Here is a 23,471-nt window from a genome sequence, read left to right as displayed (position 1 = left end):
ATTATTACACCACCTGTTCATTAATTGAATGGTTTTAATTTAAGATCTGACTGTATTGTTGCATCATTTGAAGCTTATAGTCTCGGTTTCAACTTGCACAAAGGTTCTAAATATAACATGAGCTTTAAAAAACAACTGCTTTCACCTCCATGTCTTCTACAAAATCTACCCCTTTATTATAAACCCTTATGTGTTAGGGTAAGGGGGTGGGGGGTGGGGGTTAGGGGTGAATTTTCTGAATCCTTTTGCTGTATTTTGATGAAGCTCACTGCCTGTGAGAGACAAATGACTTTGGAGCTCTTAACGGTGAGTCTCCCAGTGCTGGAGCGCCCTCTAGGGGTGAGAGGAAACTCGCTGTGCTTGGCTCCTCCGTGACGTCACCTCTTTTGGAAAAATTAACTCTGACCTCAGCAATTTTTGTTTTTTGTGCGCCACCACATAAATATAGTCCACCAGATGTGGATTAGATGCTTCAAATAAATAGCAGAACTGACAGCCAATCAGCAGCCAGGCATAGATGCTGCATATTACATTTTGAATAACCAGTGTTGCTCCTCCAGTTTAATTACACCAATTAACATTTCCGCTGCAATGGGAAGCATGCAATTGTCTTTTTTAATCAAGAACCGTCACAAAACACATCATTGTTAACCACATAGCGCCGTTTAATAGGAATAACTGTTGTAAACATTGCTCCACATGCAGAACACAGTCGACAGTAATGTGATGAAGCTTTATACCATAGCTGTGCTTAAATACGGGTCTGTGTGGGTGGTTTGGGGAGGAGATGGAGATTCCAGGCTTTTCTATGCACACGTCTCACTGTTAATTTTCAGCGGGTGAGGGGGAGGCTCAGCAGCAGGCAAAAAATTAACCAGGTTTTATTTCACAGACGTGACAGAGCACAGAATTTAGATTTTAGTGTGCACGAGCAGGATGGGTGCAATCCTGAAATGCATTCACGCTGTGTATTTGTGTCAGTGTGTGTGTGTGTGTGTGTGCAAAACCCAGTTGGAGGTTTTAGCGTGCTCGTTTTTGCTTATTCCTCGTCGTCTGCCGGTGAATGAAGGACTCTATCAGTGGCTTCAAGTCGCTTCAGCCGGCCCATCACTCTTTTTCCCATCTGGTTTGACTCAGACTCGTCGGTGTGAAGCTCCCCCCGCCGCCTGTGACAGAGCAATTTAACATAACGGATAGAGGAACTGAAACAAAACGGCATCACAGACCCGAAACCACAGCCCCACAGCATCGACAACACACACAATTTGAGCTCTGATAAGTATTATTGATTGTCAGAGTTGACTAAAATGCTGGATTGAGCGGCATTTTCAAGTAATCATCTGCTAATATGTCAAAATATATATTATAAAAATAAAAATCTACAATATAACACGATATCCACTCGTTTCTGCCACTTTGTCCGAATAAAACAATAAAAGATCACAAATGCAGACTTTAAAATGACTCAAAAGTTTAAAACTGATATTCCATACAGATAAGAATTCGAATTCATTTCACTCCACAGCCGTTTTATTATTCCTAAACACGTGAACTGAATTACGACAGTGTGTTGGCGATGATTTACGCAGTTCGGTGTGAATGACGGATTGATTTGATGCGTATTTGTTGAACGACGCTGGGCTTCGTCTCCCCCCCCCCCCCGGGTATATTTTACACGTTCGTTAACTTGATGTCTGTTTCATCCCGAGGACTTCCCCTCCGCAAACGACCCGTCCAACATGTTTATAGCCCGTTCCAACAGAACCAATCAGTTATGTGTGTGTGTACGCCGATAAAACCCTACATTCATCTTATTTATTGCGTCGTAAGTCCTTCCTTTTGTGTAAATAAGGATCCATTGAGCTAAAAGCTCCAAATGTTTGTCTTCATAACAAACATCACAGACGTACCTGGCTGTCATTCCTCTGGTGAGGTCGTTAGGGGAGACCGGAGCTTCTCCACACAGGAACTGTGCTCTTATCATCGCTGGTGTTAGTTGGACTCCTGAGCTTTCACACCTGCTCGCAAGAATGCACAAACACACACACACACAAACACACACACAGTCTGACCATAGAAGCTGGGAAGTTTCCTAGGAGACCATCGATAGATGTCAATGTTTCATGTGCTTACGGTTCGTCCTTTAGTGACGCTGCATCATCGGAAGGGGCGTCGAGAGGAGAAGGGGCAGCCAAAGGAAGTAGATCTGTGCTGTAGTTGTTAGACCTGTAGAACACACACACACACACACATCAACAAATCAAGATAAGGGCCTGATATCTACTCCATTTTAATGAGACGAAAGGACTGCTTTTGACTTGTTTGGTGTCTCAGAGATGAAAGAACTTCTGAGTTCAAGCTGAAGCAACTTGGATTTAAAACGATTCTGGGGGCAGCCAAACTCCACACACACATCACGCAAGAAACTCATTGCGCATCAGATTTTTATAAAGTCATCACTAAGATTGCACGTCATTCCCCAACGAGCGATTTTTTATTTTTTTTAACCGTAAAAAACCCAAACAATATATATTTGTGCACCAAAGAACCACAAATCCATACAATTTCCATACTGTTGAGCTTGTATAGATGATAATTTTGCTGCCCAATCCTCCAGGGAAATTTCTGAAGCAGTCAAGAAGCAGAGGATCCAGACATCAGTGCAGAAAAACACACACTTCTTTCTTTGTCCCGCTGTCAAGTTCTTTTTTTTTTTTTTTTTTGACAATTGTGATACGACCACCTGACAGAAGTCTTGCATTTGAGAGATAACCAGAGACGCTGAATGTAAACAGCGGGGCAGAGATGGGAAATAAATTAGACTGAGCAGGAAGGCTGCAGGGAAAATCATTTTTCTCCAAAAAAAAGCTTAAAAAAAATAAAAATAAAAAAAATGGCAGGGGGGATATATCTCCAGTTATCCTGCAGATCATTGCTGACAGGCATAAAGAGAATGCTTCGCCCTGTCAGGCATCTGATTATGTAACACGGGGAAGGTGAGCGGAACAGAAAGGTGGCGGTCGGATCCGAAAACCCACGCATCTCGTCAAATCAGACCCGATGTCGCGACGTTAAACTTTCTGTCACGCGGGGACGAGTCAAAATATATGTAAGTTTAATGTCTTAAAAGTTTTAATCCCGTTTGGGAATCCAGACGCACTCATTTATCTTTTTGAGAAAGTCCGAGTTAAACGCGTTGATTCCACATAGGAGCTGAAGGCGAGCGGCTGTTTCTTCGCCGCCACGTCTGATGGCGTGGAGACGTTGACATCCTGCATCCTGACAGGCGCTGGGAGTGCTGCGGATGTGGCTGTGACACATTTATTTTTGAAAGCCGGTGAGAAGTCGTGTTTCTGTCAGACCGTGTGTGAGATGATGGATTACATCCTCGTGCGAGGTCTTCGTCACTAGAGAAACATCTCTAAGCTTGTCCTACAACCCCCCCCCCCTTTTTTTTTTTCTTTTTTTTTCCCGTTACACACGTGCGTAAAGGATCTGAAGGTACAGATAGCAGATTCAGCTCCACATCAACCCTTTGAGGTGCGCTGGTTGATGTACGTTAGAAGCTGGAGAAGACATAATCAAAGGGGGATTGGGCCTTTTTCCACCATGGGGTTAGAAGTTTAAATTCTTCCTGGAAGGAAATGGATTGCAGGAAACAACGGCCACTTTCCCCTCTGTAAACAAGCAGAGTAAACATGTAGTAGCACTTTAGCTCCCATACTGATGGAGCATGGGAACGAGGAACCTCGGAGTATCCTCAGCCTCCAATTTGACATCTAGGCAGCCCGCTGTCAGGATGGAGGCATTTCAAAGTTATCTTAGGAGTTAAGCCTGACTTACCTGAGGATGATGGAGTCACGGGTGGGAGTGGGATGGTTGTTCAGAGAGATCGAGGCCATCAAATCAAAATTCTTCCATGTCATGAGCCCTGGAATCACTTCCTGTGGTCGGCGAGGAGAGAAACGGCCCGTTTTGATTGGTTTGATACAAATAAATGCCTCTAAAATAACTCGATTACTAGTGTTTATTTACTTTTCTGCTCTGGAACCTCTTCTGAGTGTGTGTCGTGTTTCCACTCCCCTCGGGGATCGTATACCTGCACAAAGAGAAGCGTTTCCCGTCAGGGTTTTTGGGGCGACAATCGGATCTATAATCAGTTTGTCACCACAAACGTGTCGTCGTTACCTGGGCAGAGGGCAGAGGTGGAACTCAGGGTCACTCTCCAGGTATTTCGGGGTGGGTTTGTAAGCCTGCAGACCTGGAGCTGGATTCTGAAACACACGCTGACGTCACCGTTGGGGAACACGTGACATCACGTGACGCACATGCGTGTGGAAAAACAGCCTTACGAAGATTCTGAGTGGGTTCGCTGGGATGGGCAGGTGCAGGGCTGCAGGAGCAGCGAAGGTGAGACTGGGGGCCTCCTTTGCTTTGGCTCCTCGCCCCTGGTGGTCCTCCGACGTTTGGGGCTCCTCTCTTAGCAGAGGAAGAACTATCTTCTCTTCAGAAACCGGCTCGTCCTGTTGGATTGACGGCACAGTGAGAGGAAGTTTAAGGAAAAACAACATATCGTGAATGGAACGCTCCCTATCGGATCGGATAAACATAATTTTCGTGGTTACCGGGGATCCGGTGCGAAGCGGTCTGGCCAGGGTTGTGGGAATGTAAGAGCTGAATGCTTCCCAGGTGGAGACAGGCTTGTAGCCCTTCAGCTTATACTGCTGAGGAACCTAGAGCAACAACAGCATCAGGATGTTACCGTTGTCATGGCAACAGAACAGACGTTAGAATGGAATTTCCTCCAGATAAGTGGAGATAACTCTTGGTGTATCATCTGGAACGCAAGTGGCCTTTTGTGTGATATCAGAAGCCAAATAAAACCACAAACCCCCGGTTTAATTAACTCAACGTCGTTTCTGTAAAAAATACCTACTTGTAGCTTGAACAGAGGAACATCAGTCGTCACGGTTACTTCAATGGGATCCACGGGAAGGGGGGTGAAATTCCCCAGCACCTTTTAAAAAAAAAAACGATAGAGGAGACGACACCGTGGGATTGTAGGGGAGAAAATTATGAAGGAAAATAAGTTCATTTTCTTCCTGCTTTTCTCATTACCAGCCCCCCCCCCCCATTTAAAGCTTTGGTTTCAACAAGACGCAGCGATTTGCAAAGAAATGACGAGCATGGCTGTTGTAATAGCGCGCAACATCCTCACCAGGGGGTTGTCTTCATCAGAGAAAACGGGGAAAGTGAACGGAGAGACTCTGTCTGGCGAGATCTTCAGATCATCCGTCATCTCCTCTCCCGCTGCCGGAATAAAAAAAATGTTTTTAATGGGGGGGGCGGGGTCAAAAACCCAGGTTTACATTCTCATTTCTGATTGAAGATATCGTAAAATGATTTTTTTTTTTTTTTTTAAAACCCAAACCTCTGTCTGACGACGGCTGATGCTTCTCGCTGTGTGGCGTCTTCAAACGGGCAAGTCTACGATTCATGCGGCATCGGATCACCACCTGTAACGAGAGGGAGGAGGAGTCTGATGACCTCACCGACACCTGCGGGTCAAACGAGAGGCCGCAGCCACCGCCGCTGTTTTTGCTTGAATGCCTTTCTTTGCAATTACTTTAAAAAAAATAAAGAAAAATTTAAAAAACTGTTTTTTTTGCAGCTTTAAGACGCCAGACGACTCAGCTTTTAAGTGGAGCGCGTAGAGAATGTCACACTTTTTAGCAAGTGAGGTGTTTCCGCACGGATGAACTAAAGTCACAGCGCCGCGGGGACGCCGGCGTTCTCCTGAGAGATGAGCTGGAAGTGTGTGTGTGTGTGCGATGTATGTATTTGTGCATCTGAAGAAAACGCTCAAGCATGACTGCATTCGAGGGCAACCCCCAAACACACACACACACACTCACACTTCCCTGGTGGATGTACCTTGCGTGCTGCCTGCTGGAACAGTTTGAGGGCTCTTTTTTTCAGCTCCCAGTTAAAACTGGAGTAGATCTGGAAGGACGGGGTTCCCTCGCAGGCCTGAAGCAGGTTGAAGACATTTAAAAAAAAATTTTTTTAGTTGAAAGCATCAGTTTTCTTTCATTTATTCTGAACATGTGAAAGTTCTGACCTCTCCAGCGTCACGTAGCAACCGTTCGGAGGAAAGCTTCGGTGGTCCGGCCACAAACTTCTCCTCGTTTTTTACTTCGCCCTTCTTCACCTACGACAGAATCAGGGTTTGATGCATGCATGCAGATGAAGATGAAGACCCTGCGAATCTGATCTGCGACCATGCTACTAAAAATAGCTTGAAGCGTTAGCGTCGTAACATCTGCAGATCTTGGTTCCTACACCAACGTATGGAACAAATTGAATTCTATTTGATCCATTCGCTCTCTTTCTGTCATAAATACACATTTATTCCACATGCAGAGCATTTTATTCTCACAGCAACAGAACTGGCAGGGAATCTGTTATGGCACAAAAGAGGATTTGGGTAAAATCCAGACGCCGCAGCTCCTCTTTCTGTTTTTTTTGCTGTTTGAAGTGAGGCCAGTAGGGGGAAGAGAGAGAAAAAAAAACTATTCCAATAGTTTTATTCTCTTTATAGAAATCCTTTTGGCTGAAGTGTCAAAATTCTCTTTGTAAGGAGGAGAAATAAGCTGACTGGATGCATCTTAACTGAAAGGATTAAAAAAAAAAAAAGTGGATAAAGGGCTGAAAAATCATTTGACAGTCTTTGAAAATGCTGAAATAATAATAATAATATTCAAGGAAGCGATTTTTTTGGTCATGTTTTTTGTTTTTTGGCTTTATTCCATTACAAGTAGAAAAAAAAAAAATTACCATATTTGCCCGAATTTAAGACGACCCTGATTATAAGACGACCCCCTCTTTTTCAAGACTCAAGTTTGGAAAAAAACTTTTTGAACACCAAATTTAATTTTTATACAGAAAATAATAACAGTACATCTGAAACAAATGATTATAACAATATATTCAATATATTTGATCACATTGCAATTGTTTGAAGACTCACATTTATCACCATCACCTTGAAGTTGGCATCATAACTTCTCCTCAGCTGCCGGGTAACCCGGCCGATCTTCGACCCACTTTTCTCCAGATTGTCGCTACGTTTCTCCATTTTCTGTTATCTCTTCTCTTATTTTATTCTCTTTTCTTTCTTAACCGCTATTTTTTTTTATTTTTCTTCTTCGAGACAGGGGTTCGCTTTGGCCTGGGGAGTTAAGTTCAGCATTTGCTGATATCTGGCGCCATCTAGCGTTGTGAATGGGTATAATGTCTAGACCCCGAATGTAAGACGACCCCCACTTTTTCAGTCTTATTTCAATGCAAAAAACACCGTCTTCTATTCGGGCCAATACGGTACGTAATATGTGTCCAAATTAATATGTGTCCATTCAAAGTTCAATATTATTATAATGGCATTTCAACCCAAATCAGCAATGATGTAAATTACTGCAGGAAAGGCTTTCGTCAATATTGAAGAAATTTTTTTATTTTGCTCCTTCATGAGAACATTACACTGAATACTTCAGCTGTTCACTCACAAGCAAATAAAACTCTACAATATAAAAATTATATTAAGAGGAACAAGACGTATGAAACCACATTCGTACTAAACAGAACATTCACTTATGTCAAAAACACATAAAAAAACCTAAAAGGTGCTGCAGCAAATGACAATAAAATCCCAGTTTTAAGACTTTTTTTACGCTTTAACTTCCACCTGGGTCTTTAAAACTCAAATTTGAAATGAAAAACCAAAAAAGATTTATACAGAAATGGTGAAAAATTGTCTCAAAATGGCCATGACGCTAGAAAAAAAATAAAAACATTTCTGTTACACCACTCCACTGACTTTGTTCTCATTGACAAAAGTGAGAACCAAGAACCAAACCAACACGAACAAAACTAAGGCAAACAATTCTGGTTCTATAAAATGGAACATTACACAACTGCACGCCAAGAAACGGAAAGATCACATAGCCTGAACAACAAAAAATCCATGCAACCAACAGCAGGCTTTTCCAAGTGCTACGTTTTGTGTATAAGTGTCTTAGGGGTTAAGGTGCATGTCTATTAGTCTGTCTACAATTAGATTATAACAGACTACTATCCACTGTATGGCTGCTTTTGTTCTAATGTACCTGTTGTTTTTGTTTTGGTACCCACAGCATGACATTATCTAAGTATTTTTAGAGAACGAACATCTTAATAACTGTCTGAATGATCTTTAACTTCCACCTGGGTCTTCATAACTCAAATTTGAAATGAAAAACCAAAAAAGATTTATATAGAAATGGTGAAAAATTGTCTCATAATGCCCATGATGCCAGAAAAAAAAAAAAAGTTACACCACTCTACCGACTTCGTTCTCATTGACAGAAGTGAAAACCAAGAACCAAACCAACATGAACAAAACTAAGGCAAACAATTCCGGTTCTATAAAATGGAACATTACACAACTGCATGCCAAGAAACAGAAAAATCACACAGCCTGAACAACAAAAATCCATGCAAACAGCAGGCTTTTCCAAGTGCTATGTTTTGTGCATACGTGTCTTAGGGGTTAAGGTGCATGTCTTAGTTTGTCTACAATTAGATTATAACAGACTACTATCCACTGTATGGCTGCTTTTGTTCTAATGTACCTGTTGTTGTTTTTTTGGTACCCACAGCATGACATTATCTAAGTATTTTTAGAGGATGAACACCTTAATAACTGTCTGAATGATCTTCCCACATCCAGGACAAGGACAACGGAATTTATGTAGCATCCGTGCACATCGGTAACATGTTACCAGGTGAGCCGTACGTCCATGTAATATATTTCCATCACGTGGGCGCACTCGACAGAGCTGGCAAGGCTCCAAAAGCACCCGTCGCCTAACATCCTCAGCTTCGTCCCCCGGACTTTCCTGACTCGCCCCTTCTGGAGCCTGCTCATTGTTGGGGTCATTGGAGATCCACGGCCCTTTGCCTGTCCCAGTAATCACAGTGGGTAGGGGTTGGTCAGCTGTGGAATGGGAGGGTAGGATGACCGGTTCAGACGCCGCCCTGCTGCAATCCGGCACATCAATGCCCGTGCCACTGCCGTGGGTCACGGTGAGAGAGCTGCATGCTGGGATGTCAGGATCAGAAAGGGAATGGGCGAGTTGTGGGACGTCTTTGTACCAGTTCTTACGGAAAGCCCAACAGTGAAAACAGTACCTCTGGAGAGGTGTGTTATACTTCTTGCACTCTGTGCACTGCCACGCATCCTGTGTGGAGATCTCCATGTCTTCATCTGGCTCCTCCTGTATCTCATCTGATTTCTCTTTCTTCCCTCCATCCTCATCCTCAGGTGGACACTCCCCATCTCCTCCGCTCCCCTTCTCCAGCGCAACCTCCTCCATCTCCAAGCTCACCTGTTCACTCCCACCTTCAGTCGGGGACCGGAGGTCATCTGCCGTGTCCGACACAATGGCTGCGTCCTCCTCCTGAGCAGGAGAAAGTTGGCTCATGTGGACGTCAGTGGAACTATTGTTGTAGTTGCCACGACGATTACCCAGAAACCACCAGGGCAGGCCAGAGAGGTCCATCTCATCAAGAGTAACATCCAGTTTGGGCCGTTTGCCGGCCGACCGTGGACCTTTGAGGGGGTCGTCATCTGGCTCCTGAGGTCGTCTCTGGGCGGGACTCTGCTGGACCAGCCCATCATTTACAGCCTTCAGTCCTGCTTTGACCACAGATATCTGACCACGATTCCCTTTAGCGTCAGGAGAACGAAGCACAAACAGGTATTTCTTGAGCATTTCATTGACAGGGCTTGGGTTTTTGATGGAGAAGCTCTCCACCTCCAGGAGCTTGCCCAAGGGGTCACCCTTGCAGTGGACTATGTGCTGCCTTTGCTTGTCATAGAGTTGTTTACCCAGGATGTAATGACCCAGGTAATACATCACCTCTTTGAGTGTGAAGATTTTTTTCTGAGCTCCACCAACACGCAGAATCTGCAAGAGAGGGCCTTTTGGTACTACCCGACTTTCCTCTCCAGGTGTCCCGCATGACGAGCTTGAAGCCGGAGGCGCATCCGATGGGGAGCTCATGGTCATCAAAATCCGTGATAAGCTGGTATTACTTCCTCAATAGACACAATAAACGTCACAGAAACGGACACAGAATTAATGGATGTCCACTTTTCTGACCTAAGCTCACGCCTGTTCACATGTGACAAATGAGCTAGCTGTCACGGGTCCAGAAACAAGGTGCGTGCGCGCGGGGGCGCGTCTTTCCGGTCTGCTCGCCTCCGTCGGCCACGAGCGTAGCGCCATCTAGTGTTGGAGGGAAAAAAATCCATTTCACAGTTTTAAAAAAAACAACAACAACTAGGGCTGTCACGGGTTAACTACATTAATTACGCTGCAAATTAACGCGCTATTTTTTTTTAAAAAAACGTAATTAATCGCGAGTGGCAAGTCGATGCGCATGCATTCTAAATTTGGCCCATTGAGAGACCCGTAGGCTGCAGTGACGTCACTTCGCCCCCGCGCTGCCAGTCAAAAAGCAGAGCGACTGACAACAGAGACGGACGCGACGCAGGACAGACGGGACTGTCAACAGAAAGGCAGTGATTCTGCGCTGTAGACGCCCCCGTCAGTCTGCCCCGGGGGCAGATGTGGCTACACACGGAGTTACCACCACCAAGTGTGAATGAATGAATAATGGATCCGATGTAAATGTAAATGTTTTTTAGGGAGCGCTATATGAATGGACCTTGCTTTGAGCACTGGTGCACAGCCATGTTGGAGGAGGCAGGGGCCCCTCTCCAAACTGTCCCCACAAGGTTGGGAGCATGGAATTGTCCAAAATGTTTTGGTATCCTGAAGCATTCAAAGTTCCTTTCACTGGAACTAACCGAGCCCAGCTCCTGAAGAACATCCCCACACCATAATTCCTCCTCCACCAAATTTCACAGTCAGCACAATGCAGTCTGAAATGTACCGTTCTCCTGGCAACCTCCTAACCCACACTGGTCCATCAGATGGACAAAACGTGATTCATCACTCCAGAGAACGCGTCTCCACTGCTGTAGAGGCCAGTGGCGGCGTGCTTTACACCATTGCATCCAATGCTTCGCATTGCACTTGGTGATGTGTGGCTGCAGCTGCAGCTGCCCTGCCATGGAAACCCATTCCGTGTCTGCGTACTGTACTTGGGTGATCTGAAGGTCACATGAAGTTTGTAGCTCTGCAGCAATCGACTGCAGAAAGTCGACCTCTTTGCACCATGCGCTTCAGCATCCTCTGACCCCTCTCCCGTCACTTTACGTGGCCTACCACTTCATGGCTGAGTTGCTGTTGTTCCCAAACGCTTCCATTTTGTTATAATACAGCTGACACTGGAATATTTAGGAGCGAGGAAATATCACGACTGGATTTGTTTCACAGGTGGCATCCTACGACAGTTCCACGCTGGAATTCACTGAGCTCCTGAGAGCGGCCCATTCTTTCACAAAATGTCTTGTTTCACAGTCTGCATGCCTGAGTGCTTGATTTTATACACCTGTGGCCAGGCCAAGGGACTAGGACACCTGATTCTGATCATTTGAATGGGTGAGCGAATACTTTTGGTAATATAGTGTATCATTTAAATGCAAAACATGTCAGGGACACAGAGTTGAACGTTAGCTTACCCTTTAAAAGGAAAAGCCTGTTAGCATCTTGCTATTTAGTTGCTTTATTTAGAGGCGTGACTTGCTGTATTGAGTCAGCTTTAGTATTCATTTTGATTGAGAGTCTGCTAACGTGCCTATTTGAGACTCAGCCTTATTTTATTTCTGATTTTTATTTATTTTATTTAACTATTCATATTGTATTTTTGAGAAATGCCCCTGGTCTAATCGGTTTGCTGATGTGTTTGGCCTTTTTTTCTTTTAAATTTCATTAATAAAGCACACTTAACCAATAAAAATGTGGATTTCAAATCTCTTCTTGGTGCATTCTATTGATTAGTCATGCACTACAATTTTGTAATGTCCTAGAATTCAAATTCTTTATTTGGTATGAGGTTAAAATGTGATTAATTAGATTCATTACAAATCCTGTAATTAAATAGATGATTTTTTTTAATCGCCTGACAGCACTAAAAAAAAACATAAAGAAAAGATAAGATGGCAAAACGGTGAACCACCACACGCCGTATGTTTCCACAGAGAAGTATAGCTGCTATCATAAAACGACAGATTCCCCATAAAAGACCGAGAATGTGAGATGGAGCTGTAAAAAGGAGGACGAGGCATCGGAGCGTTGGAAACAAGTGGAGAGGAGATGAGGAGGAGGAGGAGGGAGGAAGGAGCTGCTAAGTGTCTGAGAGAGTTCTGTCAACTGTTCAGATGACTTTGTTGTGAAGAGAGAGACACACACACACACACACACACACACACTCATAATTGAGAAGTGTTGCAGCTTTGGCTGAGTCTGCACATTTACTCTGCGACTCCGAGGGAATCAATCAGATTTTTTTTTTCTCCCCCGCTGAAAGAAAACCGCAAATATGAAAAGATCGAAAGCAAATAAATCTGTTCTACTATAAACAGCTATTAAACTTGATGTGAACCCCCCCACCCACACACCCCTACTTTTGTCTGATCACACAGTTCAGTTCGAGGCCCCTAAGGGTCGGCGTCCTGCAGGGTTTTTGTCCCGTTTTCAACATGATTTGTTCATGAACAAATCTCTTTTTACGTCCAGACAAACAACAAAAATCAGTCTCCTGATGGCGAATTCAGCATAATTTTAATGGCGGTGATTTGCTGACAGATAAAGCTAAAAATAGACCGAGGGCTTTGGGGATGGTGATGATGATGCTGCTGGACTTTTCATTCCCTCTGCATCAAAACATTCTGTGAATAATAATTTTTTTTAAAAACCCAACAATCTCACCTTGTATTCGTGCAGCGCCATCTCCCTCTCCTCCGCCACTCGCCTCCTGCTGCGATCCGACATGGGGTCCTGACCCCGGCGAACCTGCCTGAAAGGGAAAAGCAAGAAAACCAAATAAGTGACAATCAGGTCCAAGCGGTAAACACTCCCCACACCTCTGGTGGATGTTAAGTGAGATGTCGTTTTTCCGGCTCACCATCTGATCCGGTTGTTCTGCTCCTCCTTCACGTTCTGTTGAACCCTCTTCTTGAACAGGGCTTCCTTCATCTTCCTGTTTGGCGGATCGGCCGCGCCGCCACGGGATACGGCTGACGAGAAGAAGACATCCTGAATAATAAGGAATTTATTTATGACGCCCAACATAAAAATACACCAACCGGTCGGTTTGTTCTTACAGTCCTTCAGGTCTCTCGACCTGAGCTTGTTGGTGTCACTCATCAGGATCTTCGCCACCCCTGCATGTGTGCAAATGTTCGGTCCAGGCTGGACGCTGGTTTGATATCTCGCTGTCTGAGGGATGAGTGACAGAAAAACCACCAGGAATAGAGGATGGATTTGAGGTCAAACGTGAACCCAACACCAAAAATGTTAGCATCTTTCTTCCCTTCAATCATCAAACGTTAACTTCATGTAAAAATTGTTGTTGTTTTTTTAGATTGAACTCATAGGGGACGGATCTAAACTCTAAAGACCTTTAATTTTTCCGCCTCTTTAGTCGTCCTGTACTTCGTTTTGCTTCTTGGCACACGGTTGGCAGGCGGCAGCGGCGGCCTTTTGTATTCTGCAGATGCTGCATCTCTTCCCAGAGCTCTAGAAGACAGAAAAAGCAAGTGTAAATCATCCCCAGATGTAATAAAACAATTTGGGTTATGAGCAGACGAGGGGAGGGGGGCAGGGTACTAAATGTATTCATCAGCATACTACTAATGGAACTGTTCTTTCCTGCACTCAAATATTAGCAGAGAAAAAAAAAAAAAAAGGCATCACCAATCACATCCTCAAACAGCCGGAGCGTTGACTCAACACTTCTCCTGACGCGCCGTCAACACAAACCCTCGCGTCAGAGGCGTGACGATGATTTGCGAGCTGCATCACGGCGGTTATTGCGAGGCTATTTATTGTGTGGAATTGATTAAATTTGATGGAAAATTCAACAAGGAAGCGGAACGGGTTTTTATTTTACCAAGGGCTTCCGTCAGATGAGTCAGAAACATCGGGCTCCCCGCGTGTTTCGCTCGCATTGTTCACATATCTCATATTTTTTTTATTTGGCGCAACAACAACAAACACAGAGAGAATGTTCAATATGCAAAACATCCATCGGGAGGCATATCTATCTTGATATCACTGCTCCAGCTACCAAGCTATTTTCATGAATTATTAACTTTCAGCCGAGATAACACCGAGACAGCGCCGTGGATGGAGCTGCAGCCGGGTGATGGATAGCAACCCCTTTTCTCGTGGGAACGGAATTATATATCAGGGGTCATACTGCGAGCTTCTAATCAGCCTGTAAGGCCCTTTTAATAAAGCAGCATGCATACTGTACTTCTACATCTCCAAGTACTGTGTGTATAATACAGTGTATTTACACACGTGTCCAGACTTACGTGTGGCTGAAGTTGGACATCTGTTGTCTTCACCCTTTGCAATATTTTCCACTGGTTCACAACTTTGAAGTGTCATCGATGAGATATGTCACTCAAAAAACATAATTCTATGTACTTACATCAAAGTCCACATCACGTACATCAAAGACATGTAAGGCGGTAACAACTCAACTATTTAATCAGATGTGTTGTTATTATGCAGAAGATAATAAAATCTACCCGCTATTACAGGCTGTAAAGTATGTTCTCTGATTTCTATTGACGCTAAATCACGACCCTCATACATCTACTTTTATGGACTTCACACTGTTCACGGAACAGATTTCTACTTCAATGTGTGCATGATATTTTTTCAACAAGTAGATGGCACCACTTCTGTTGTCAGTGTAGTGATGGAGCAACTCTCGCTCTAATTCCAGTGATTTCTGGATATCCAGTCGTATTGAGCGGCGTTTCTTCTCTGAACTCTTTTGGAAACTTTTCTTGACACGATCCACTTTCCATACATGAGCAGTAGGATTAGGAATACCGCGTCGTCCTCGGATCATCATTTTCTTTGCAAGATCATGAGTTATGTACTAATTTTACCAGGAAATTCAACGTAACTTCCCGGTAAAATTAGGGCCCCGTAAATTACTTCAAATTTACGGGGCCCAAAATTGTCATTGAAAATCTTATTCGTTTAAATTAGAAAACTGTACATTATTCAAATACGTTTAAAGGTAAAGGAAGCTGCTTTAACTACACATAACCTCAGACACTTACTAAGCTTTGTCTCGAGCATTTCTTTGAGGCTTCGGTGAAAGGAAAAGGGTGTGAAGCAAGTGAAAAAGGCGCCACCGCCACCGTATCTGAGCTGTTGTTCCACCTTTGAACGCCAGTGGTGATTCTAAAAGAAAATCTCACACCCAATTTTACACATCGGTTAAAAATAAAAAATCTCCTGGCTGCTGCTGTGATTACCTGAGCGCGAGGTGAGGAGCAGAGCTCCCGGTGACGGTGCAGAGGTAGGGTTTGCTGTTGAACTGGGAGACGCTCAGCTGGAAGGTGACCTGAGACGTCTCGTACTGAAGGGGGGTAAAAGTCACGATGACCTGCACATCGCCGTTGGCTGGAATCACACCTAGAGGCGCCAGGAAAAGCAAAAAGACATCCACAATATGAAACAACAATTCTTAAAAGCAGTCAAACAGAGTTTGGAAGTGTTTATATTATGAGTTCCAGCTCCAATAACAGACAGAAGAAGCCCTTCCAAAATAAGAAACTCATTTATATCTCTTCTCTTTCGTTGTTTGTGCCGAGTTCTAACTGCAGCTGTAAGTCAAATCCCAAGTGCCGGGTTCCGCTGTCTTGTTGTGATGCCTCCCAGACCCCAAATATCACTTAGAGTCACTGTGTGGAAACTGGAGGCATCCTTCAACTTGTGCCGTGACTGGGAGACACAAACACGTAGCAGGCCAAGGGTTTGAGACGACGCAGCTCTCGCTGTGGGTTTGTGTCCTCTATCTAACCGACCGAATGCGGCGTAGAAAAAAGAAAAACGCTTCGACTGTCAGAAACGGTCCAAAAAAGAAAAAAAAAGAAAGCTAAGAAGCACAAAAATGTGAAAGTCGAGTTTGAAATAAACTCTTCATCCATTCTTTACCTTTTCTTAATGATTTCACGTGTCGTTACCTGTGAGAGGATGGATGGAAAAGGCCTCGTGGGGCTGAATGATGTGCACCTGAAACTCAAAGTCAACGGGGCAGCTGCATCTCAGAGGAATGGCGTGATGAACGCTAGAGACAGATGGAGAGAGAGAACAGTGTGACGGTTTATGGGAAGCTGCTTGTGCGGAGAAATACAAAGAGACAGGAGGACGCACAGTCCGTTGAATATCCACACACACACACACACACAAACACACACCTTTGTCCGAGCGGCACAGCTGATAGGTCGATGAGAGGTGGGATGCGCAGGTCATCGATGACAGGATAGGCATGTACTGGAATGAACAGGTTCTCGTCCCCCTGAGAAAGAGAGGATTCTGGGTTGAATGAGCAAGACGGAGAGGAAACACGGGAGAGAGAACACGGAGAAAACACGAGCAAGAATTCCGGAGATAAGAGCGGTCTGAAAGTAAAAGGGAAGATATGAAAAGAGATAAGCAAAAGCAAATAGTAAGGGTTCCTTTTTGGGGTGTTTAATGGACTGCACGAGACTATATGTTATGTGAGGGAGTGTAAGTGCAGAGTTGTGTCTTTGCATTCATTCTTAATGTCAACATGAATCTACAGCTGCGGCTAAATGCCACAGATCTAAAGATGTAAGTGAAAAAACAAGCAGAATAAGTGCAGGGAGTCCAAACCAAAGTGCAGAGGTGCTCAAACGGGTCGGATCCTTCACCTTGCAGTGAACTCGAATGCAATCGTAGAAGTAGCGCCACTCGTCGGGACGGAATCCGACCTTCAGCGTGTAGGCGAGGCCCGGGATGAGTCGATACTTGAGAGAAATCGGGAAGATGAGGTCGGAGGCGTATTCCATCCAGGTTGACAATTTGTGATTCATAAAAAACATTTAAACAAAGCATACCTTTTTGGTGTAAGATGTCTGGAAGTGCCTAGTTTGGGTGGGAATGATATGAATATTCATGACTTCAGATGAGACGTTGATTAGTTTCTGAAGGAGAGGAAGAGGAGAAGGAAGAATGATTCATTTCCATCCAATCATGGGCACTTGAAAAAACCATTTCCCTGTTCTTCCAACCAGTCGAGAGTCATTAATCACGCAGAGAGAGTGAAAAAATGAGTGTCCGTTCAATTAAATCAAAACTTCTCCTCAATGGAAGCCAAATGAAGGGAAATTATAACGGGATAATTTGACAGTCGTTTAAATTGCATTTTCAAAAATTTTAATTATTTTAATGTCACTGATTTTTGGGGAGGGGGGAGGGGAGGTTTACAAACTTGGTTTACTTTTTGTGTTTTTTCCAGTCACTTTGGCCTTTTCCACACACGAAAGGCTCCTTAATGAAAACGAGTTGTTGTTTTTTTATTTCAAAAAAGTGACCTGAATCTCATGTGATAAAATCAGCAGGTGAATCCATGTCCTGGAGAATGCATCACTTGGCCTTAGTGGTTTTATGAAAGGGCATAGAATAACGTAGACTTTGTAAACCAGGTCATAAAGTATCCCGCTTTTCGCAGCCCAACTCAACCATCTTTCTTTTTTATTTGTACTTCACATCAAGTACTTCTCCATAAATGGTATCAGCAAATAGTAATAAAGCCAGTGAGCAGAACAATAAAAGATTTAAAGGTGAAAGAACACCACAATAGTAAAAGTTTAGCTTCCTCACCAGGATCTTTGTGTAATTCTTCCCCAGCTGAAACCCAGTGAAGTGAAGCTCTGAGGGCTCTGCTTCGATCAGGCTGTTGCTTTTCAGCTTGGCGTAGATTTCTATATGGAAGGGAGTAAATGCAATAAGCTTATTCTATAACAGAGAGCAGATATGTAATACAAACCAAAAAAGAAGCAGCAAACTAAACTGCATCCTTGTTCACCGTGATGCAGCTGAAGCAGCCGGAGCATCTGCATTCGCTTCACATAAAGCAGCACGTACTGAAACACAATTCAGAGGTCATGTTGAAAATGTACTTGATTCCAGCAGACGATTGGGCGCGTCAGCTCTGTTCCGGCTCTCCTCCACCAGCTGGATCAGGGGCAGGGGGGCCCCTCTCCTCAGGGGCTCCGAGAGCGGCGGTGGGGCAGAAAGGGCCACCTCCATCCCGGGTAGAGGTCAGCTCTGGCTCCTCATGAGGGAAATGACAGGAGGCAGCCGGAGGACGGTCAAGGAGACAGCAGCACTGTGGGGAAATATTAGAAATGTGAAATTTGTCATTTGAATATGAAAGAACGGACAACAGATTTGTGCAACCTGTGGAGTTAATCAGGTGAATTCACCTGAGAAATAGAGAAGCAGGAGAAGCATCACATTTCCTCCACCTTTGCACCTTTATCTTTCAATGTATGTTGTAATAATAATTTAAAATAATTAATTAATGAAAAAACTACTTTGACATCAGGTGATATTATCATTGTGAAGAGAAAATACATACACTTTACTATAAGTTAGCAAGAGGCTATAACTAGTAGCTAATAACTCCGGTATGGCTAGCTAACTAATTAATGCTTTATAGCAGTTTTAACAGCTTCTCGTTAAGTTGTTTTTTTTTTAACAATGGAACTTCACAACTTACATTTCTTTCACGCATTAACTACTTTTTAATTGTTCAGCTAAAACCGCCATATTCCGTCTATTTCCGTACCATTACGTTCAGATACTTTCGCTCATATCGTGAATCACGCGTACAAACACTGTTGTTGCCATAGTGACGCTGCCGGCCAAGGGGGCGGGGTTAATACCCTGAGAACGAACATCATTTGTTGGCTATTCGGCGTCATCAAAATGCGTCATGCCACCAAAAATAAGAGCACAAACTACCGGACTGACCTTCAAAATAAAAGCATCGAATTAAAAACGTTGACGTGTGGAGTCTATTGATTCAACAAAAACACGTCATAAAAATCGATATTGCTTCATAATTTTACTTTTTGAGCATATTTACCCACCATTTTAGCGACTCATGCAATATTTTTCAAGTGGTCTTGGCTTTATTTTAATAGTCAAGACAGGAAGTTTAATTTTATTCAAGCCATTATAAGCGCTTATCAGATGTCCTACAGACTATTTTATTTAATTATTGACCCTGTGAAGGCCTATGTTTGATTTTCAGACATCATGTCTGTTGCATGTCAGGACTTTTGCTTTTCATTCTAATCAGACATGAGGTGTGGACATAGAAACCTTTCTTAACAGGGTTAAAGGAACCCTTTTGACAAAATGGAAAAAGTTGGACTTATTGGACTACTGCTTTTACAGCAGGTGAGGAAAATATTTGCATGTTTTATTCAACCACAAAAAAAATCAAATAAATAAAAACAGGAAGCGCATTTTTCTTTCATTAATTTATTTCCCAGGCAAAATCGTCATTGGGCTGTCAGACTTATGTCGTTCTTATGAAGGAGGAGGAAAAGTGCATGAAAGATCTGCAGCTCCTCAATTCACACAAAGCAACAGGTGAGCTAATGCAGTTTTTGCATTCTGTATTTTAAATCCATTTAATACTTGCACAAAAATGTGAATGTGTTAAGCCTCTTCATTGACAAAAAAATATCTAAAATGAATGAAATATTTGATTAAAGCCAGTTTGACCTCAAATCCTTTGCGGTACTCTACTGACACCTAGTGGTCAAAATTTATAAGGCACCTTGTACCACCGGTACCTAATTTTCTCATTAATGAGGAATATATTTTGTAATACGTAAATTCTATGTTAGTCATGAAATTAATTTTCAAAATCACAGTCATCAATAAATTTGTTGCTTGTATTTTTAACATGTTTCAAATATTTGTATAGATTTCTACAAATACAAATAAACATGTCATTTCTATTCCCTCCCTGAAGAAAACACCAGTGTTCACTGTAAGGGAATGTGGGATCACCTGAACTGCTGGCCACCTGCTTCTCTTGGGGAAACCGTCTCCCAGCCGTGTCCAAAACACGAGTTTTTCAATTCAGACGGTAAGAAATGATTCATGCACCCGCAAACACATTAACAAACAGATACCCATTATCCATGCCACCTTACACTGGTTAATTATTTGCCTGGGAACCAATTTGTTTTCATAGGGAAGTGAGGAAGCTTTTCTCTCTAAGGGTCTGTAACCAAACAGTTGTAAAAAAAACCTGCGTACACAGAGACACCGCCTCACACATTTATGGGGAGATGAGTATGATGGGTTTCATGATGACTTCTCTGAAGATCTGAAGGTTTATTGAAGCACCAGCTGAGTGAAAGCAGTGCTTTCACATGGTTTTACTGGTCAATAAATAAAGTTTATGAACACAGTTGTGCAACAAGGAAAATCTTCCCCTGCAATGTAATTTTCCAGCATATATTTTCATTTCCTGTGGCCTCAAGGAATAAAAATGTGGGTTTTTATTTGTTCTTCTCCAGGCAAAGTGCATCGCAATTGTACCGCCAATGGCTGGACAGACCCTCTCATCCCACATGAAGATGCTTGTAGCTACGTCTTCAATGAGTCCCTCCACTTTTTAGAAGAGGTTGGTGTTGTAGTGTTGTAATATGTGATTGGGCGTCACAGCATTAAGTTCTAGGGATAAGAAAGTGATTCTCCCATTTTTTTCTTCAGCCCTCAGACTTTCATTTGTATTTCTCCTACGTGAAGACCATGTACACCGCTGGATACGCACTCTCTCTCATCACCCTCACCATCGCCATCACCATATTCTGTCTGTTCAGGTGAAAAACATTCACAGTGGTTCTTCTCCAAACATAAGGTGTTTGGTTGAAACTTGAAAAAAACTGAAAGTTGAATATCGTTCCAGAAAGCTGCACTGCACCAGGAACCACATTCACATCCAGATGTTTATCTCCTTCATCCTGAGAGCCATCTTCATCTTCATCAGGGACGCTCTGCTCTTCACCAATGAAGAGTTCTACCACTGTGATCACTACCCAGTATGAATGGAGGGCTACTTTATAAACACACTTTACAACAGATGATGTTAGAAACAATTAAATATTTTATTGTAAGTATTTTTTTAAAAAGATTTTCAAATGATTGAAAAGCAATATTTTAACACTTTGTTTGCTTTAACTGAGTTTTAGATTTGGCAGAAATGGCAGAGAATCTCAGTGAAGTCCAAAATGAAAATAACCCAGAAGCTAGGCAAAGAAATAACATAACGATCATGAAAATAAGATGTTTCAAGATGAATACATGCTTAGTTTGATTATCTGCATCAGTATAACAATCTAGAACCACACTAAATCACTCATATTTAAAAAAAAATATTCCAAATCAATATACATAATCTCCATTTTACTGATTTTATATATATATAATATAGGATATTTATCAAGAAATTCCCATAATAAAAACCCAGTAATAACAGCAGTAACTTAAACACTTTGCCACTAGATGGCGCTCCTTCACTGTATTACTTCTTTCCTGCAGGTGTCATTTAGTCCTCCCTCTTCTATGTCACAGGTTGCTTGTAAGGTGGTGCTGATGTTTTCCAACTACACCATCCTGGCGAACTACAGCTGGCTCCTGGTGGAGGGTCACTTCCTGTTCACCCTGGTGAGCCGCTCCTTCTTCTCCCTGAGGAAACACCTGGCTTGGTACATCCTCTTCAGCTGGGGTGAGGAGCAGGAGGGTAGTCACCTCCCTGCAGCAAATAACCAAATAAACCTTTTTTTTTTTTTTGGTTGAATTTTATTTCATCACCCAGGTGTGCCCCTGTTTGTCATTGTCTGCTGGGGCTGTGCCAAGTATTTTAACGAAGACGAAGGGTACAAATTTCATCCAATCATTTACAAAATAAGAAAATCAAACTGCGTGATTTTAAAATATTTATTTGTGCCTAAAGCTGTTGGGAAACCAGAAGACATGTATGGATTTGGTGGATACTTCAAGTCCCTGTCCTCCTAACAATATTTGTAAGGAGCCTTTCTCCTTTTATACACATTTCATTCCATATATATATATATATATATATATATAGATAGATTTTATTTTTTCTAAAACTGGCATCAGCTCTCATTCTTGTCCTAATAAGTCAGTCGTTTCAGATTAATTTCATCTTCTTCCTGGGCATCTTGAGGATACTGGTGGACAAACTCAGAACATCAGATGCCCAGAGGAATGAATTCAGTCAGTACAAGTGAGTTGTGATCATTCTGGGTTATTGTTTCACTGCCATTGTGGGCTTTGTAGGTATGAAAGCGGGGAAAATGTAATTTGCATAAGAAAATACAGATTCCATCACCCTATTTGCCGTGTTAATCCAACTATAACTGCACAGAGGAGCAATTCTTTGTTGTGAGCTGGTCTCTTTTCAATATTTCAAGCAATCCTGACAAAAGAAAAGTTTTGCTAATGAGGGAAAATATTATTCTTTCACCAGGAGGCTGATCAAATCCACATTTTTCCTGGTGGTTCTGTTCGGTGTGCACTACATCCTGTTTGTTTTCCTGCCTGTGGATGTGAACAGCTCAGTGTTTAAGATCAAAACCTCTGCGGAGCTGGCCCTGTCATCCACACAGGTAAATAAGAGGCAGGTATTTAAAATCGATCAGTGATGGAGACTACACCCCCTACACACTCATGCCCCTTCTCTCCTCCCCACCTCAGGGTTTTGTAGTAGCTGTTCTCTACTGCTTCATGAATGGAGAGGTAAAAACTGAACACACGTGGTTGTTGTTGGGGGGGGGGGGGTGATCCACGACTGATCTGATGACGTGCGCGTCTCCAGGTGCAGCATGAACTCCAGAGGCGGTGGAGGAGGTGGAGGCTGACCCGACACCTCCCCAGCCGGCGCAGGCAGCATCTCGGCTCCGTCAGCCACAGCGGGGGGGGCCACACTCAGGTGTCCCTGCTCCTCTGCTCCCCAGTGACCAGTGCCCCCCCTCCCTGCATGGCGGACGAGTGATTCGAACACTTTTTCCATCAATACTGCAGCCAATGTTACCAATCAATACATTTATATATTTTATATTAATATATGAAGTGGATTTTTTTCTACCAAAACCTCCAAATACGTAATAATTTGTAAAAGACCAAAACTTTATATTTAAGTCTTTTAGTTGAAGTAATCAATGATGATCCATCCTCTAGGACTAATATTTAGCCATCAGATTTGTGACGTAAAATAGGCATTTAAGCCCCAAAAGGCGAAATATCCCGAGTTTAACCTTACTCATTAGAAAAACTACATTTCCCATGATGCAACTGCGGCTTTTCACGTATCAAACCCCGTTTGATAGCCACGACAACAGCCAAAGACGCCGTCAC

General features: G+C 43.0%; 2 protein-coding genes and 1 pseudogene across 2 annotated transcripts; 1 reads left to right on the top strand and 2 right to left on the bottom strand.

The window, feature by feature from the left end:
* Window positions 1–737: 737 nt before the first annotated feature.
* cfap221 (cilia and flagella associated protein 221) lies at window positions 738–18,877 on the bottom strand. The gene is made up of 25 exons (XM_068309629.1): window positions 18,787–18,877; window positions 18,185–18,393; window positions 17,886–17,986; window positions 17,120–17,206; window positions 16,934–17,029; window positions 16,457–16,557; window positions 16,223–16,326; window positions 15,512–15,671; window positions 13,631–13,748; window positions 13,334–13,448; window positions 13,135–13,246; window positions 12,939–13,026; window positions 6,122–6,211; window positions 5,935–6,030; window positions 5,432–5,516; window positions 5,219–5,310; window positions 4,937–5,017; window positions 4,626–4,733; window positions 4,353–4,523; window positions 4,189–4,274; window positions 4,036–4,099; window positions 3,844–3,944; window positions 2,134–2,226; window positions 1,911–2,018; window positions 738–1,166 (listed from the first exon to the last, which is right to left on the bottom strand). The coding sequence occupies exons 2-25, from the start codon at window positions 18,312–18,314 to the stop codon at window positions 1,040–1,042; spliced, it is 2,514 nt and encodes an 837-aa protein (XP_068165730.1). The 5' UTR covers window positions 18,315–18,393; window positions 18,787–18,877; the 3' UTR covers window positions 738–1,039.
* Window positions 8,718–10,103, bottom strand: LOC137591554 (protein Mdm4 pseudogene; annotated as a pseudogene).
* Window positions 18,878–19,311: 434 nt separating the features above from the next.
* sctr (secretin receptor) lies at window positions 19,312–23,145 on the top strand. Its single transcript, XM_068309255.1, has 13 exons — window positions 19,312–19,472; window positions 19,568–19,667; window positions 20,056–20,172; window positions 20,609–20,715; window positions 20,805–20,914; window positions 21,001–21,133; window positions 21,666–21,819; window positions 21,910–21,970; window positions 22,048–22,117; window positions 22,250–22,341; window positions 22,585–22,723; window positions 22,812–22,853; window positions 22,933–23,145. Exons 1-13 carry the CDS (start codon window positions 19,431–19,433, stop codon window positions 23,107–23,109), a joined length of 1,344 nt encoding a protein of 447 aa, XP_068165356.1. The 5' UTR covers window positions 19,312–19,430; the 3' UTR covers window positions 23,110–23,145.
* Window positions 23,146–23,471: the final 326 nt, after the last annotated feature.

The sequence above is a fragment of the Antennarius striatus genome, chromosome 24 (assembly GCF_040054535.1).
Source record: "Antennarius striatus isolate MH-2024 chromosome 24, ASM4005453v1, whole genome shotgun sequence".
Taxonomy (NCBI): domain Eukaryota; kingdom Metazoa; phylum Chordata; class Actinopteri; order Lophiiformes; family Antennariidae; genus Antennarius; species Antennarius striatus.
Note: the sequence above shows the minus strand (reverse complement) of the source record. Positions and strands in the feature narration are given on the sequence as shown.

What these genes read in the sequence shown, in the direction of transcription:
- sctr (XM_068309255.1), top strand. Translation starts at nt 19,431, where the DNA reads ATGGAAAAAGTTGGACTTATTGGACTACTGCTTTTACAGCAG. An exon ending in AATGAATTCAGTCAGTACAA is followed by an intron (nt 22,342 to 22,584) that starts GTGAGTTGTGAT and finishes TTCTTTCACCAG; the next exon opens with GAGGCTGATCAAATCCACAT. An exon ending in TGGCCCTGTCATCCACACAG is followed by an intron (nt 22,724 to 22,811) that starts GTAAATAAGAGG and finishes TCCCCACCTCAG; the next exon opens with GGTTTTGTAGTAGCTGTTCT.
- cfap221 (XM_068309629.1), bottom strand. Translation starts at nt 18,314, where the DNA reads ATGGAGGTGGCCCTTTCTGCCCCACCGCCGCTCTCGGAGCCCCTGAGG. An exon ending in TCCAGCAGGCAGCACGCAAG is followed by an intron (nt 5,517 to 5,934) that starts GTACATCCACCA and finishes CTCTCGTTACAG; the next exon opens with GTGGTGATCCGATGCCGCAT. An exon ending in CGCTTCGCACCGGATCCCCG is followed by an intron (nt 4,524 to 4,625) that starts GTAACCACGAAA and finishes TCAATCCAACAG; the next exon opens with GACGAGCCGGTTTCTGAAGA.